This window comes from Melozone crissalis, unplaced genomic scaffold (assembly GCF_028551555.1).
Source record: "Melozone crissalis strain CALT ecotype California unplaced genomic scaffold, PUWL_Pcris_2 ptg000045l_1, whole genome shotgun sequence".
NCBI classification, from domain to species: Eukaryota; Metazoa; Chordata; class Aves; order Passeriformes; family Passerellidae; genus Melozone; species Melozone crissalis.
The window spans coordinates 18,887,564-18,904,858 of record NW_026535823.1 but is presented as its reverse complement, the minus strand read 5'-3'; the positions used below and the strand labels follow the sequence as shown (position 1 = coordinate 18,904,858).

Below are 17,295 nucleotides of genomic sequence, written 5' to 3'. Positions count from 1 at the left end.
CAAGATCATTATCTTTCAGCTCTATATGTTGTGAAAAACTAAATTGGGTCCTGTAAATAAAACCCTAAACACATATAGTGGGTTTATTCCATCTCTAGAATCCCCACTGCTTCTCTCGAGTATAATGGTATTTTCATTCCTTTTGAATAAGCTTGAGAAGAAAAAGTTGGTTTTAAATTTAACTTCTGAGTGAACTGCAGGGCCTTAGTGTTAAATGCTGTCCAGAGATACCCCAGTTCAGCAGCAACACAATCCTCAGCAAAAATCTGTTCCAAGGAAACTTGGAGTTGCTAGAGAGGGTTATATGCTTCCCCAAATGAAGAAAGTTAAACTCTCTTGTTCATCTGCATGTTTTTGCTGGTTTCTACTGATTCACTAAAGCAGCTAGCTGCCAGCACAGGCAGAAGGGCTGCTGGGGCCCTTCTGAGCAGTCACTGTCACTGCATCACTGCCTCCCCTTCCAGCACTGCTTCGAAGCCAAGAAGGCTGACAGGAATGGAGTGGGCCTGGCTGGCCTGGGGCAGCCAAGGGGCTGGGTCACCTTGGGAAGGCACATTCCAGCCTTATTTTTGTAACCTACCATGAAAGAAGGTTAGAAGTCCGTGCTATTATAAGAAAAACGCAATTTTTCAAAGCCAATTCTTCCTCACTTTCACATTTTACAGAAAGAAGAGTTTTTCTTGAGTATTCTTAAATTTAAACCAACTATACCTTTTTCAAGCACAAGATCAAAAACCCCTTTTTAGGCTTTCCTCTTCTAAGTCAGAAACCTTGAAACTCCGTAGTTTGTCTGAAATAGACACTTAGCATAACATTTAACCATTCATTATTTTCATACTGATTTTCACTGCTTGGTTGAGACAAACACATCTGACTAAAATTGTGTGCCAAATAACTTTTTTCATCATGATCTATCAATATAAGAATTATTTTTTTTAAAAAGCAAAGATCATGGTAATCTCCCCACACAGCCTTCAAAAATCATGTGAAATTTACAGTGCAAAAACTGCTTAAAATGCCTTTGTCTAGGGCAAGATATCAAGAAAGTAAACAAAATAGATGTGTACTGTTTCAAGAGACACTTAACCAAGCATTAGAAAGAAAATTGAAGGGAATTGGGTTCCGTGGAGTGGAGCTGAGCTGCAGATGATTCAACAGGCTCCGTGCCAGCAGTAACAAAAGCGCTCTCTGCTGGAGCAGCACAGCTGGAAAACCTGCAAACAGCCTTTACAGGGATACTTTAAAAAGAATAGGTTTTCAAGGGGGAAGCAGTTTTTCATTGCTATTGCCTAAGATCCTGGTGACACAGCTGCCAGACAGACAGGTTCTTTACAAGGACCCAAGAGCCATGCATAAATGTTCCTGGGAGAACAAGCCACTAATGTAAGCAAACCTTAGATCCTGTACAAACCCCACTATCCCTAACTATTAAGACATTAGGTTTTGAACTAGTCCTTGCCATTACCAACCTTGTAATTGCATTAAATAATGCAACTCTGAATCATTTCAGACAATGTATAAACTCTTAGTCTCACAGAATACAATTTTATCAATCCTAAGGAAGGGATTACCACAGAAAGTGATACATTTCTAGATCAGAAGCCTAACTGAGAAACTTTTTTGTGTGTGTAAAAAAAACCCTTCTTTAGGTCTTCATTAAATAGTAGTGATCCTTTCTGCAACAGAAGTGAAATTAGTCTCTCACATTACCTGGCCTGGTTCCTCAGAACATCCCTCACCAGTGTCAGAGAAGCTACTTTTTAAACAAAGCTGAACCATGTTCTGCTTCCATCAGAAAGACTCCCCAATAACTTTTGCTGTGAGCCTGTTGCTGGCAGGGCTGTTTGTTTGGTGGTTTGGTTTGAGGAGAGTGTGTTAATCCTCCCCTGAGAAGTGCTGTGGTTTAGGTTTAAGTCCCCATTACAATTTCCTGGGGTTACCCTGTATTAATCCTCTATTTGTTTCTGTATCAGTCCATCTGCAGCAAGAAACATAGGGTGGGAGCAGTTATGGGAAGGGATGGAAAATCAGGGTTTGCTCCTTAGAACAAGTTTACTTTGTAAGAAGACAAGAAAATACAGAGTTCTTGTGCTGCTGCTCACAGCTACAGCAAAGCAAATACATCTTTGTCTTCTGAAGCTACCAAGACTAAAGCATTCTAAAGATGAAGACCACTTCATCTTCTAAATGAAGAGCCTTGATAAAATTATTTGATAAGGACTAAAAATGCTTATCTCCATTCATTGAATTCATTACATTCTTACATCAATTGAGCTCCACAGGCACAGGCTTCCCTGAAAATTCCTGCTTTTTTCAGAAGTGCCCTGAAGAAAACAGTTCAAAGGACCCAGCAGCACAAACCCATTCCAATCTCTGCTGTGACTCTGCCTTCCAGCCCCAAACAATCTTTACACATTTCTAACAGTGACACAAATTCTGTGGACTCCTCTGGAGATGATGTTCCTTTTGGTCTGATATTCTCAGCATAAAGAACTAGCTCACTGCAATCTTTATCCCTCCATTATTCCTGCTATTTATTGGTTCCTGATTATGACTTTCAAACATTTAGAAAGCAGCCCACTGCTACCAACATATTTGTCCCAGAACAGAACTACTCCCTGAGATTCCCACGTCTCACAGGAAGCCTCCTGTGCAATGAAAACACAGTATTTCTTCTCAGCAGTTTTCTGTCAATATTTTGTTGTACAAAAATCTGCTTCTGCTTCAGTCTTGACATTCTGAGACAGCCACAGCCTGCCCAGCTAATCACTGCCTCTTGCTACATCATTTGTTGGACTTCACCTCAGTCAGTGCAGCCAGAAAATGCCTTTGGCAGTAATGGAATCAGATTTCTAAGCAAGGTGTCTCCATTTGCTCAAGGGTTTTCTAATCACATCTTATGCTAGTGTTTTTGAGAATTCTTCTCCTCTAACATTTGCCCTCTTGTGAATTACACAGGGGTTGGCATCTCCTCCTGAGCATGCCTGGACAGCCATTCCCACTCAGCTGCTGCAAGAGCAACTGGCCTGTCAGCAGTGCCCCTCTGTAGGGCACTGGTACCACCATGGCTGTGCCCAGGCCCGAGGTCCTGGCGTTTGTCCAGCATTGGGAAAACAACCTTTCAGATTCTTCCAGTCTAACAAGGATTTGTGGCTGTCCCTAAACAACATGGAAATGGAAATGCTGCCCAGCTGTAGCCATTGCCAGGGTCCCTTTCCCTGGTACAACCATTTATCCTACAAGAACACACAGCTCAGCTGTAATCGTCCTCCATGCTTTTAAGACAGTCCTGCACTGTTCTCACATCCAATCCACACCCAAAACAAAAGCACAAACATCTGTGACCAGTGGCCAAATGGGCTTGGATAAAATGAGCAAACTAACACATAAACAGGAACAAGAACCTTTCAAGCCTTCAAAGACTGAAAGCATTGCATCTTTTTGTCCTGATTCTCTAAGATTAGCAAGCTGGCAAAGGAGCTTCCTGTCACCAGACTGAGCCAGCACTGCACAGCTTCTCCTTCTCTCCAATGATAAAACCCCTCTTCCTGTGCTGGCTACAGGTCCACAATAAATCACTCCTCATGGAACACACTACATTTCTCTGGGCTTACTTTGATATTGGCTACACTAAGCTTATCCCAAACTATCTGTTAACAAATCAGCACTTCAAGAGCAGTGGTCTGCATCAAGAACAGGAACAGCACAGTAACAGAGGGATGCTTTTCAACAACCTCCCTGACAGCTCTTCTGGGAAGGAGCACTGCCTGCCATTACCCTCACCATTACCTTTACTTCTATACTGACATGGATTCTTCTTTTCCAGATCATCCTGCATCTCCAGGAAAGCCAAGTACTGCAGGTGCTATTGTGCCACCATCTGAAGCAATGCAATGTGCTCACTGCAAATTAATTACATTCCAGACACTATTTTTCTGATTTTGACAGATTTTTAAGAGAATGTCGTCAAATCAAACCTGTATGCAATTTTACTGCCTTTTCCCCCCAATACACATAATGTTTGTAACCAACTTTGATTCATCATAAAAACAGTAGAATGATGAGTTCATAGAGCACTAATTTTCAGAGGCAATCTTCCCCATTTGTCAGCAAGGGTGTATGTCCACTATCACAGTCTTCCCTTGAAAGACAATCCAGGATAAACTGTTCTATAGTCAGAGATTTTCTGAACATCTGAGCTATCAGTTTAAGCTGGTGTTTACTCACATTTCACAGTACCTGATGTGTCGACAAATTTTCATTATTAGCTGTCCAAACCTGAAGAAAATTCTGTTTCTTGAAGTCTTTTGAGTTGCTTCAGAAGCTGCAGCATTGTACCACTTCTCTCATCATCTCTTTCTAAAGATGCACTGAAGCATCTCTACCAAAAAACTTCCAGTTACAGAACCAATCTATCCAGATAATTCAGCTTCACACAGGCTCTCACAACCTTGTTTCAGATGTCTTACTTCAGAAAAAGGCAAAGAGTTTTTGTGCCATTTCTCCTGAACAGGGAAGCTGCCATGGTCTCTGCTTACCATGAAGATTCCCTCAACCTGCAAAAAATACAATTAATTGTTCTTCTCCCAAGCTAGACACGCTGGTTTTCTCCTTGGAAAGTGAGTATCAGATGGTGTTATCTTCAAGAAAACTGGATACTACATATATCACATGGTCTGGAAACAAAAGGAGCAATTGGCAGGATAACTTCCTGAGCTGCCCTGTGGAATAGCAAAAAATGAATGGACAAAAGCCTCGTTGGTCACAGCAGTCATGGGAATGCATCCTATCTCCAGAGCTGGTGACATTAACCTTCAGCTGTAACACTCTTCAAGGAGCACTGCACTAGCAAACACAACTACTGTAAAACCCAAAAAGGCAGCTGGAGTATTTTGAGAAACCCTACAGAGAGCTGGCACTCCACAAGCTTTGCCATGACAGTATCCCTCACCCTGCAGCTTGCTAGGACAGTGGCTGGTGTCTGGGTTGCAATAGGAAAGGTGGAGCCCTCATCTGTGTCAAATATCACAGATTTGGCCCCACAGCCTGTGAAAGTGGCAAGGAGCAGATGCAGTCTGCAGGTAGACAAGGATCCAGAGAAAGCATTATCACACTGCCAAGGCTACAATTGCATAACTCATAACTTCTTAACAACTTCATATATTCACTGAAAATGAATAGACCACAATTTCTATATATTGAGGTTAAAAAAAAATCTCTTAAAATCACTTAGAAATATTAACATCATATTAGCACATATGTATACAGAATCTGCTCTGCTAAAGTAAAGCTAGTCCAAGACAGAGGAAAAATAGAAACCAAAAATTTTTACATTAACAATTTAATTACATGAATCTCTATTAGCAGGCACTAATCTCACTGCAGATTTTCTAAGGCACAGAATCTTTATCTGAAAACATACAGCAACCTTTTCTCCAATCCAGTACAAGCTGATACCTGCTGGTACCTTGTCATATACAGACCCAAAACCCCATTCAGCAGCATACCACAAATGCAACATATACTGGCTATCACTTTGAGAGGAATACCAACTGTTTGTACTGAAATAAATACAATTTGGCAGCAAAGACTCTATCACAGCTTTGTCATAATTTTTGTCCACATAAATATCTTGATTCTATTTTCTGTTTCAGGAAGAACACATTACATGCTTCAATTCTCCTTCCATCAGTTAGTCTCATGTTTCACTGATGAACATACCATAACAATAAAATAACTGTAAAATATTAAACTCAGTTTTAGGTCCATTTTTTTTTCAGTTTGTAGTTGTGTATTTATTTGAACAAAAAAGCCCTGAGGAATCTGTTACGTCACATATCAGTGAATGGCATATAATACAGAATTCATTGCTCCTATTCACCAAGCATGCAATGCAATATTTATACCATAGATGTTTTCAAATGTAGTTTTATTCCAGTGACTATTTGCAGTCTATACATATATTTAAAAACAACATTATGTGAACATATCACAGACCAGTACCTAAAAAATCTTTAGTATATACTCCTTTATAAAAGGTTTTGACACAATGGAAAAGTCAGTCCAGAAGAACGCACGTTACCAGGTTTCTTGATAAACAAAATACTGTGAAGCCCTGTAACCTGCATGAGCACAAGTATCCATGGCAATGAATCTTTCATCTAAATCCTTGTTTCAAATAAACAGGTTTAAATTTTGGTCAGTAAACAAGTTTTACCACAACACTGTCCATTTAATTTTGTGCTTTCCAAAAGGCAAGCACACTACAGAAATAAAATTCCCTACCCGAGAGAGAAATGCAGTAAACACGTATTTGTTTCCCATCTCAGCAGAGGAATCCAAGTTCCTTGAAATTCTCATTATGTCTAAATCCAAAACACCCTGCTTATACCTTCTTCTTCTTCTTCTTTGCCTGTTCTCCAGACTCTACTTTACGTTTCTTAGCAGAAGCTGGTTCCTCGTCTTTTTCACCATCTTTAAATAAAAGAAAGAGTTCATCAAGATCAGCAAAGCCAGCTTTTTGTCTTAAACACCACCCTGTCTTAGAATAACTGACTTAACCACATCTGAGACGGCTGGAAAAAAGACACTGTAGCATTAACTGACAACATCCTCATTTTTTGAATGCAGACAATATGTGGGCAGAACAGGAATGGTTACTTCTTACCACTGCCACAAACCACTGCAGGTAACTGAAAAGAGGCTTTATGATACTGTACAGTACCTGTTCTAAAAAAAATTATTATTTGACTAGCTGACAGAAAAAGCTAGAAAATGACATTTTTGAAGCAGGAAATAATGTCAAAATCAATTAACGTTTTACCTTTTTCCTTTGGATGAAGGCTGACTAAGAGAAATGCATGGACAGGGAAAACATAGAACACACGGAGAAAAACAAAAAAACTGCTACTGGGAAAGAACACCCAGAACCAAAGAACGGGCAAGACAACAAAAAAATCCTTCTTTTGGAAAAGCTTTGTTCACAACTTTACCAATGAATGAAAGCATTGTGTTCTGAAAGCTCAGAATTTCTTTTTCTGGTTCTGTTCTCTTGGTTATTGCTATTCTCTTTCTCCAGCAATTAAAAACAAAAAAATCCACCCACCTATCAAACATTTCTTTACTACCTAAACTACCATTACAGCTTTTACCATCACAGAAAGTGAACAGGATAGTAAATATTTTCTTCAGTAATCTGCCCCACGGACCTTCTATTTGATTCCTCTTTTGGACCCCAATTTTGCAAACGTTATAGAAATAATCTGACCTACATCTACAACTAAGGCCAACACCTTAGTGTAAAACACCTGAAGCTTTTACACCACCTTCTGTTTTAGCAGCACCATGAGTGAACCTGTTGGTTTCACAGAATTACAGAGCCACAGACTCTAATGCTTCCCTGCTACTGACAGAGGGGGAGAGGAGCAGAGGGGCTGCTCGAGGGTCTGTGTTGGATCCAGCACAGCCAAAGCACCGGCCCTGCAGTGCCCCAGCCCTGCGGCCAGGCTCTCTGCCGTGGGCAGCGGTGGAGCAGGAGAGGCCGGCAGAGCTCCCTCGGGGCCCGGGGCCGCCTCCCGCCCGCCCGCTGGGCTCCGGCAGCGCCCGAGCCTCCTTCCGTGTGAGGCACGGCTGCCTCAGCCGGGGCTCACCCGACTCCAGGGGCTCCTGCTCCTCGTCCGGCAGGAACTTGGCTTTGCCGGCCTGGCGGGGCGCGTCGTCGCCATTGTCCTCGTAGATGTTGGACCACTTGATGGCCATGTCGAGGGTGGGGGCCGGCGGCGGCGGCTTCTCGGGCGGGCTGTAGGTCTCCGGCGGGGGCACGGCGTTGCTCCTCCACACCTTGAACTCCCTGGGGGGCTGCGGGAGAGAGCAGAGCGCCCGTCACGGCGGCCCGGGGGGCCCGTGGCGGCCGCGGCGCCGCCTGGGTTCACCCCGCGCCCCCCGCACCTCCTCGGGCGCCCGCAGCACGCGGCTCTCCCAGTCGATCTCCTTGTTGAGCGGATTGTAGAGGAAGGCGGGCGGCTGCGACACCCGACGGAAGAGCTCGTCGGGCGGCGGCAGCCGCGACCGCCCCGGGGTGCCCCCCGAGGCCGCGGCGGCTCCCGCCGGGCGCTCGTCGGGCTGCGGCTCTTCGGGCTCCGAGTCGGAGCTGGAGCTGCCGTAGGCCGCGAAATAGCCCAGCGGGTCCTCCCCCTCCGCCGCCATGGCGGGGCCGCGCCTCGCACCGCCCGCGGAAACCGCGCCCGCGCCGAGGGTTCCGGGCCGCGGCTGCCAGAGCCCGGCCCGGGGCCGCGCGGGGCCGGCGGAGCGGGAAACGGGGCCTGAGGGCTCCGCCGTACCGGGGGCTTCCCTTCGAGTGACCAGAGAGCGAAAATCTGACACGAAACCGAGCCAACCTTCATTTCTCCCTTTCCACACCTGCAGGCTAAGCGGGGGGAAAACACATTTTCCTTAATGTCCCATCAGCGGCTAACCCAGGGCAGGCACAGCGCTGGTCATCACTGCTCCAGGAGGTATCTGTACCAAAACAGATTTTTCAAACTTGTTGGACCAGGTTTGTACTAGACCTCCCTTGTGATTGACTCATGCACACAATACTGCATCAGCTAAAACACTGGTGCTGCTCTAAGGGGAGGGAGGGCAGGGCAGGTTCAGGTGGGGTGTCAGAAAAGCTTTTTCACCCAGAGCGTGTCTGGGACGGGCTCCCCAGGGCAGCGGTCACAGCACAGCCTGACGGAGCTCAGGAAGGGCTTGGACAACACTCAGGCACAGGATGTCACTCACCCTTGGGGATGTCCTGTGCAGGGCTGGGAACTGGACTCCGGGATCTTCATGAGTCCCTTCCAACTCAGCACATTTTATGATCCTATGTTCAGATTACTTCTACTACCAGAAGCAGGATAAGATCTGAGGAAGGGGTTTTGGTTGTACTATGCTCACTTCCTTTACTGTAAAGATGCTAAACCATATCCAGCTGATCTCTCATAATCAATTCCATGTCATTATTTTGAAGTAAGCCCTATACACAAAGTACAATGAAAACAGTCGCTGAAGTGAGACACCACAGTGCCTGCAGCATTTGCAAATCCTTTTTCAAGTCATGCTTCTCAGCACTCAAAGTTTTTGTTTCTCCCCTGCTATTAATAAAAATCTTAATTTAAGAATGAAATCGGTATGCGTGGTTGGAAGCAACTCTTCTCACATCCGTAGGAAGTTGAGCAATAGAGTCATTTGAAAAAAAGCAAGAATCAGGTTAGTAATAGTAGTCATGAACTGCAGAAACTACTTAAGCAGCAGAGCTGTTGATTTCTCATGCATGTTTTCCTTACAGACTGCTCTCAAGTGCAGTCCTACCAGCACAGGCCTTTCACATTAAGTCACTCTTTCCACCAGACTTCTCTAAAAAGACAAGGAGAACAAAAGCCTCCCGCACACACAAAACCAAAACCACACATCAAGGTAATGGCATGAATTGCTCTTGCAACCTGCACATCTTTAAAATGAGAGAGGCAGACAGAAAAACAGGCAATTGTACAAAAGAATTTATTCCAAAAGTTGTGATAAAAATACATTTTAAAAAGGCACATTATAGACATTTGGAAAGACAATACATTCACTCAAGGTCTCAGGTTTGCAGGCTCCACTGGGAGTGGTCCCTGCACACTGCACAGGGCAGGATGGGGAGCAGGAAGGCAGCCTCCACCCTGAGCTGGTGCATTTTCTCTGTTAAGGCCAACCCTGCTCACTCTCTTCTCTTTACAAGAACCCAGGAAGGGACTCAAGCCTAAGCAGAGCTCTTTAAGTGGTTACATTTAGACAAATCACTTTCTAGACATCCCAAGTACAGGCAACTACAATTCAAGTTAATGGAAGACAGGGAGTTCACCCTTATCCTTAATTTCATGTTAAAGAACAAAGTTTGGCTTGCATATTTAGGCACTTAATTTCCAGAGTGCCATCCCATCTAAGCAGTTCCACTGAAAAGCATTTTCACTGCCTGGACACTATATGATTGTAGATATAGACAAGAAAAACAAGGATTTTTATAAACACATCTTTCTCATGTGTAAGATGGTCATACACTCGGGATGGAGGGTAGTTGAACATCGCATTTTATTTTCATCTACTTCCAAAACAGAATAATTGTGAAGAACAATTTATGGAGACTATCATGAGGTCCTGCAGATGGTCTGTCTCCACACAAGGAGAACAGTTTAGTAATACTGCCCTGGTGTGCACTGCAATGGCATTCCATGGCTGTACACACTATGAGAGCCAGAATAACTGAGGACCTTCAATACAAACCTACCCTTTGATATACTGAAAACATCCCATCCCTTTAAAGTGTAGTACTGCAGAACATAGCTGTACACATGTCAAATTAAGAATGCACCAGGTCATTTTGAAATTATTATAGGCACCTGCACAAAAGGTAGGCTACAATTCCAGTATGAGAGGAATACAGTGTGTTACATGGTGGCAGGAAATGAGAACCTTCCCATGTTGAAAAAGAATGCATTTGACTCTAAACAATTTGAAATGTAAACCTGTCTGTCTGCTTTGAAGAGGAGGTATTTGAAGTGCCACATTTCCAAGAGTCCCTCAGGTACAGATACTTTTGTGTCACACAGCTTCTCCTCCACTTCCCTAGTGGGACAAAGCATACAAGCTTTGCTCCTTAATAGCATCCTACAGTAACGTGTTCTTACAGCCCTCACAATGCCAGTAGAGCAGTTTACATTCCTTTTCCAGTACTAAAGAGGATTTATATTTAAAGTGCATCTCAAATCTGGAATCTTTAACTAATACACAAGAAGAATGGGCTGAGGGCTGCAGAAGTGTATTTGTGATACTGATGCCTCTTGATGTACCAGCAGGACAAAGCTCACACAAGGAAGAAACTCCTTGCTAATAAGCATGATTTGGCCAGATTTGTGAGGATTTTTGCAAGTGGAGCAGCACACATATACATGGAGAGCAGAATTTATCCTAGTGAGAAACATTGAACTCGGTAAATGAGTTTAAGCTTTTTGGTAAGTAAGCCTAAGTTCTTCGTTCAGATTTTTTTTCCATATTCAGTACTTTTCCTAACCATCTTTCCCAGAAACATTAAGAAAAGTTGATTTGTTAGTTTCTGCAGAAAGAAAAAACCCATTTGTTCTGTAATTCCAGCTGAAGTATCTGCTGGTGTGAAATCTCATACACTAAATGTGAAATCTTATAGACATTGGTTTAAGAAACAAACATTTGTTGCTGTAACACCACAGTATTTTGTACAAAGCTCCCTAAAAACAAAACAAACAAAAAAAGTCAAGCAGCACCAGCATCACACAATTACAAAATTAAAACAGAAATTGCATAGATTATTTCCTCCAATTTTCCTAACAGTTTGAAAACATTTTTTAGCCTCTATGAGCCGTCCCACAAAGTTTCAGTACCATTCAGAGGAACAGAGGAAAGTCTCTGCGTTCACTGTGGCTGAACAGAACGTGACCTTAGAGGCAAAAAGCAATTGTCACTTGAACTGGTGCATGGCTCCTGCTGCTCTGCCTGCAGCTCTGGGGGCAGCGGGGGTGCACCAGGGTCCCCAGGCCCCGGGAGGGTGGCTGAGAAAACACTGCACTGTGAACTTCCCATCTCTGCAATTGGCAAATTCATTGAATGGAGAGACACAGCAGACACAAATGCGGCGGTGCTGTAATCTTCTTCTGGGTGATGTATCTGGGTAGATTCTTTGTCTTTTGTTTTATCCAGGAAATTTGATTCATCAGAAAATGATCTAGAAAGATTATTTGTTCCTCCATACAGTGAGGTCATACAGGTGCTGCAGCTTACACCTAGGACAAAAAACCAGATAGTGGATTTAATTACATGAGGACATCTTAAACTGTGCTGTGATTTAATATCAGTAAGACTGTCAAAAATCAACTGTCCATATTTTCAACAGATTAACCCTTCATCTCACCTGTGACATCCAGAATTCCTGACAAATTGGAAAACAAACATGCAGGTTATGTAGGCTGATATGAATGGTTTCTCTGTACTCAGTACCAGATAGTGCTTGACAAAAATGCACTACAACTTAAAGTTCATTTTAGAAAGTCACTTTAGCCCTTTGGTCCAACTTTTTTTAGATTTTTCTCACTGTGTTCTTCAAACTTCTAAGAGCTTCACCTGCTGGTTCTGCTCCAACATGGACAGCATTTAAGGCTATTTTACCTGAAGCCAGAGCAAACCTCAGGCCCTTCATCTCTGTGGTTAGACCATACTTCTTCCTTCTTTATTTGCCTTTTGATGGGTGTGGAAGGGGAAGTAACACTTTTGGTGTAGAAAGCCTATACTTTCTTTCTCTGCCCTAAACTATGAGTGCACACAGTCACTTCAAGGTTTGGGTGTCAACAAAACCTCTAAGCCTCTATGGAAAAACACACACATGTATTTACAGTGTCTCCTTAAAGCTGTGGCAGTGAAGGCATACAGGGGAACTCCCCTCAAGCTGCATTTGCTTGCACATCTGCTGAGACACAAAGTTTAACTAAACCAGAGCATCCTGCCCCTGCAGCAAACAGCTTGAAGAGAAATGCAAGATGGAACATAACCACCCATTTTTGAAAAGCAAAACTGAAATGTGGAGACAGATTCATCCATCATAACAATACAATAGGGGACTTTTTTGCTACTTGTTATTATGGTGGATGTTTCAGATAAAGCCAGGGTACATGCACTAGGATCTTAAACACAAACTGATAATATTTCCAAACATGTTGTTCCAAATACCAGAGGAAGATTTTAGTTTTGGATTTTAATTTTGCAGCCCCTCCAAATAAAACCTATGTCTTACACAACATTATTAAAAATTTGTTACCTTTAAGAGCTTCAAGCTTTTCATTTTTGACTTTCAGCACTACATCAGTTATCTTTTGTAACAGGAAGTTTTGTGTTCTTTCTCGCCTGATAGATTCAATCAGAGTATCTAGTCCCTTTGGATTTTCAGCTAAGTAGTCCAATAACTTCCCAGCTTTTTTCCTACTGGAAGATCGAGCAGAAATTTCCTCTGTGTCCTCCCTGGTGAGTATTTTCTTGGAGCGCAGGTAATCAAAGTGTCTCTCGGCTATGATCTTATCACACAGGTAAGGACGCATCCTTTCCAAAGCCTGAAAAGCAAAACAAACTGCTATGAGCCAACATTTCAAATTATTTAGAAGCCTGTTGTTGGAACATATGATTTTCATGCAGGTTAGCAAGAGATTTTTTAAGGCTGCTGCTCTGTTACTTAGTTGAGATTTTTCTCAGTGTAAAATTTTTTTTTTAAAAACTGTTCCCTAATTATCACTTTCATTAACTCTTGGACTGAACTCAGGAGTTCCTATGCTTGTTAAGAAATAAAGTGACAACTTAAGAAAATGTGATTACATAAGGTCTGAGGTTAGCACATTTCAAAACAGTCAAGTAAAAATGAAATTATACCAAACAGCACCTACTCACTTTGTCTACAAATACACCCATTTTCACTGATCATCCGATTGCCACATTGAGACACAACCCCAAAATACTGCAGTTACTGATGTTTTCTGTGCATTGAGCAAAAGTGGTCTCAAAGCAGCAGCATGAACGTACTCACAGTTCAAAATGTTTGAATAAACCTATTTATGTACAAAATTTAAACCTATTTATTTATACTATTGATAGGTTCAACAAATTACTGACATCCAAAACACATGTACTTTCATCCATAAATGTATGTACTCTCAACAACATCAGTGGCTGCTTTGTGTCGTTTGTAACCCTATTCCATTGTATGAGTGATTTTATGTGGCTCACCCTTACCCTTCTCAGCTCTTAACTGCAAGACTCCAAGCTTTATAACTCCTCCTCAAGTCAAGCTTGCCCAGACCAAGATATCCTTGGCAGCTGTAGCTTCCTGAGGTGTGCTGTCCCCTGTCACACACAGTGCTAATGTGACACAGCACCCTGGCTTGCAGAGATCCCATCGGTGTTACCTGAACAGCTCTGAGAGAGCCGAGTCAGCTGTGAAGCCACAGCATTTAAAATCTGAGTGCAGAAGCTCTAAAGTCAGATTTATGGGACTGCATTTTGATGATAAAATGTTATTTGTTTCTACCTAAGATTTCCATCCTTTCCCCTCCAAGTACTGTGGCAGGACCTGTAAGGTTAAGGGCTGAAGTGACAATCGTGCATTTCTGTGAGCTGCAGCCCTGGGTTCAGTCACTGACCCACACTGACACACCTGCCATGTTACACCTACAGTGTCTGACTCAAATGGCTTTTATCCTTTTTTGGTGCAACTACCCAATACTGCAGTATTGCCCTGTGGAAACGAGTACTAGCTTGAAAACATGTCTCACAGAACTATGACAAAGCATTCAAAGGAAATCACTTAAGCATAAAACTAGAAAGAAACAAAAACCAAACTGCAAGCAGTATTCACTGTACTTTAAAAGAATATTAAAAAATCCCAATGAATCAAACATAAGAGGCTGTAAATTACAAACAGAACAATGGATAGGCAATAAATAAGTGACAAACTGTGATTTTACTTTTTTTTTTTTTTTTTTAATTAAGCAATCACTTTTTGAGGTTGGTGAGTACATTGCTCCCCAGTCTCACGTCGAGATAAATTAATCCAGAACGAATCAGGATGAAGTCTTCCATCAGATTCCAGACATCAATGAATAAGTATAGGGGAAAACTCAAGAAAATAAAGAACAATAAGCCTCAATAAAAAATCCCTAAGTATACATAACGTAGAAATCCACGCTTTCTAACTAAGAGTTTTACAGGCACCAGGAGCAGCACACACACTTTCAGCCAAGCTTTGGGTTCCACGTTACTCCCCCCGTTTGCTGCCTCCGGCGCAGGCACCGGGCGGCCCGAGCCCCGCAGGCCGAGCCCGCAGCGCGGCCCCGGCAGGGCGAGCGGGCGGCAGCGGCACACGGCACGGCCGGGCACGGCCCGGGGTACGCGGGTCATGATCAGCCTGGCTCCGGGGAAGCCCGGGGGGCAGAGCCGCGCTCGAGATTCTCCGCCGCCTTCCCGGACGCGCCACGGGCCGGGCCGGTGACTCCCGCCGCCCCCGCGCCGCGTCCCCCGCCCGCTCCCACAGCGCTTCCGCTCCCCCGCCCGGGCCCCGCTCGCCGCTCCGCGCCCGGGCCGTGCGCCCAGCCCCGGGCCCGCCCGCCACTTACATCCTTCTTCACCTCCGCCATCTCGTCCTCCGTCAGCGGCCGCCCCGCGCCGCCCGAGCTCGACCACGACCCCGGACCCTCCATGGCGGAACCCTCGGCGACGCCGCTGGGGAAACCCGCGCGGGGCGGCGCTTCCGCCTGGGCCCCGCCCCCGCCCGCAGCCGCCAATGGGCGCTCAGAGCCGGCGCTCCGCCCCGCCCCCAGCCGGGACAGGCCGCGGCCCCGCCCCAGCTCGGCCCCGCCCCGCCCCCGCCCGGCCAATGGGCGCTGAGGAGCCGCACTCCGCCCCGGCCCCGCCCAGCGGCGCGTGCGCGGGGCCGTGCCGGTGCCTGAGGGCGGGCGCTGGGCGCGGGGGCTGCGCCGCCGGGGCTGGGGCTGGGGCTGGGGCTGGAGCCGGAGCCGGAGCCGCCCCTGCCCCCGCCCCCGCCGGGCCTCCCGGGACCTGTGGCAGCCCCTCCGCTAACGCGGCTGGAGCGTGCGGAGCGGTGCCGGGCCCGCGGCTCGTGCGGTGCTGGCACGAGTGACAGCGGCTGGCGGTGCCCGCCGGTTTCGGTGTTCCAAAGCCCCTCCGTGCACGGGGTCGTGCTCCTAGGCAGCAGCAGAGGGAGCCGCGGCCCCGCCGGGACACGGCGCTGCCGCCCCAGGGAAAGGAAGCGCTGAACTGCGGCAATCGGGGCTCTGGCAGCCGGCACGGGTGGAACTCGGGCTGTTTATGCACTCCTAAAATTGTCCTTTCAGCAGATAAACATGAACATAAGTAGAAGCGATCAACACTGAGGTTTGCTGTCAGTAAGGAAAACCTGCCAGTTTTATAGTAGTTTTACAGTTTTGCAGAGTCTTTGATTAACATGCTTTGTAAATGCAACAGTACTTGAAATATTAATTATTAATTATGACAGTATCTATTTTACAGTGCTAGCAGTCCCAGCTTTAAAATAAACACGAAGATCCTGCCCAGGACATGTGAAAAATAAAGGACTAGGCCCCTGCTGAGAGGGCTGAGCTCTGCAGAGCTGGGTGTAAAATCAGGGCCAATCCCCAAACTTCCCTGCCACTGCTGTGAGGGCCCCTCTGGCCAGTGCAAACTCTCAGGCAGCCCTGGCTGCTGCTCATCTGGGGGCACACCTGCTCACAGCCCATGGCCTCCTGGTATTCCCACCCCAAGAATCCTTTCTGTAGTGCATTTGAATTTCTCAAAGCTGTGTATCTCTGCAAAGTAACCTATTCATCTCCCATTTTCCTGCTCAGAGAGCTGCAGGGCTGACCATTTTTTCCCAAGTTCAAGTGCCTACATTGATCCTCCCCAATCTGTGCTATGCACCCGAAATACATGGAAAGTTTTCAGCTTCTCTGATGCTTCCAAGAGAACTGATTGTGGCACTTCTGAAACAGAGCCAGCCGTGTTCCCAGCCCCTGACTCCCACCCCTGTTTATTATATCACATGCCTTTCAGCTCTTCCCCTTCAAGGTGAGTTATATTGTGGACTTTGCTGGCTCCATACAACACTGCTGATAAAAACATCTCTCATGCATTCTGGATTTAGAGTATTTGTTAATAGCCTTGTTCAGCAAGAGGTGCAGTTCAAAGCCATGTGATGTCTGGAGGGTTAGGCTGCTGATTCCTGAGCCGTGTAGGAGACAAACTGGAATGATTTCACTTCAGCAGCCAGGAAGAGAGCATGTGGTTAGTGAATACAAGAGCAGAATATATTTTAGCTGACTTAATGCCAAAACACCCTACCAGGCTTTAATGGTGCAGGCAGCAGGAAGAAGACTACTCTTCGCACAAAACTCATCTAATCATTGCCATTAAGAAACAGATTCAAGTAAATTGGTACTAACTCTCTCCTGTAGACATGTAAATGAAGTAGTTTAAAATACTAATTGCATCACACTAAATGTAATCACATTAGACACAGCACTGATTTAAATACATTAGTTAAAAATCATACTTTTAACCAATGTTGTAAAATCAGTATGAAGGCTCTGTTTAAGATCTTTTGTCCCTACTTCTCTGGCAAGGAGAATAACAGATGATGGTTTATTTAAAGTCCTATTATACTAGCAAAATACAGTTTGAAAGGAATTA

General features: G+C 44.9%; 2 protein-coding genes across 2 annotated transcripts; both read right to left on the bottom strand.

Annotated features, from left to right (window-relative positions):
* Nucleotides 1–5,195: 5,195 nt before the first annotated feature.
* On the bottom strand, nt 5,196–8,205 carry CUNH1orf52 (chromosome unknown C1orf52 homolog). The gene is made up of 3 exons (XM_054285977.1): nt 7,948–8,205; nt 7,650–7,857; nt 5,196–6,474 (listed from the first exon to the last, which is right to left on the bottom strand). The coding sequence occupies exons 1-3, from the start codon at nt 8,203–8,205 to the stop codon at nt 6,386–6,388; spliced, it is 555 nt and encodes a 184-aa protein (XP_054141952.1). The 3' UTR covers nt 5,196–6,385.
* A 1,372-nt stretch (nt 8,206–9,577) lies between these two features.
* On the bottom strand, nt 9,578–15,299 carry BCL10 (BCL10 immune signaling adaptor). The gene is made up of 3 exons (XM_054285910.1): nt 15,207–15,299; nt 12,866–13,154; nt 9,578–11,837 (listed from the first exon to the last, which is right to left on the bottom strand). The coding sequence occupies exons 1-3, from the start codon at nt 15,288–15,290 to the stop codon at nt 11,470–11,472; spliced, it is 741 nt and encodes a 246-aa protein (XP_054141885.1). The 5' UTR covers nt 15,291–15,299; the 3' UTR covers nt 9,578–11,469.
* Nucleotides 15,300–17,295: the final 1,996 nt, after the last annotated feature.

Bases quoted from the DNA above. Each gene is read 5' to 3' on its own strand.
- CUNH1orf52 (XM_054285977.1), bottom strand. From the start codon at position 8,205: ATGGCGGCGGAGGGGGAGGACCCGCTGGGCTATTTCGCGGCCTACGGC. The intron at 7,858-7,947 runs GTGCGGGGGGCG...TCTCTCCCGCAG, and splicing joins TGCTGCGGGCGCCCGAGGAG to CCCCCCAGGGAGTTCAAGGT. The intron at 6,475-7,649 runs GTGAGCCCCGGC...TTTTATTTAAAG, and splicing joins GCAGGAGCCCCTGGAGTCGG to ATGGTGAAAAAGACGAGGAA.
- BCL10 (XM_054285910.1), bottom strand. From the start codon at position 15,290: ATGGAGGGTCCGGGGTCGTGGTCGAGCTCGGGCGGCGCGGGGCGGCCG. The intron at 13,155-15,206 runs GTAAGTGGCGGG...TTTGCTTTTCAG, and splicing joins TGGCGGAGGTGAAGAAGGAT to GCTTTGGAAAGGATGCGTCC. The intron at 11,838-12,865 runs GTAACAAATTTT...TTTTTGTCCTAG, and splicing joins AAAGCTTGAAGCTCTTAAAG to GTGTAAGCTGCAGCACCTGT.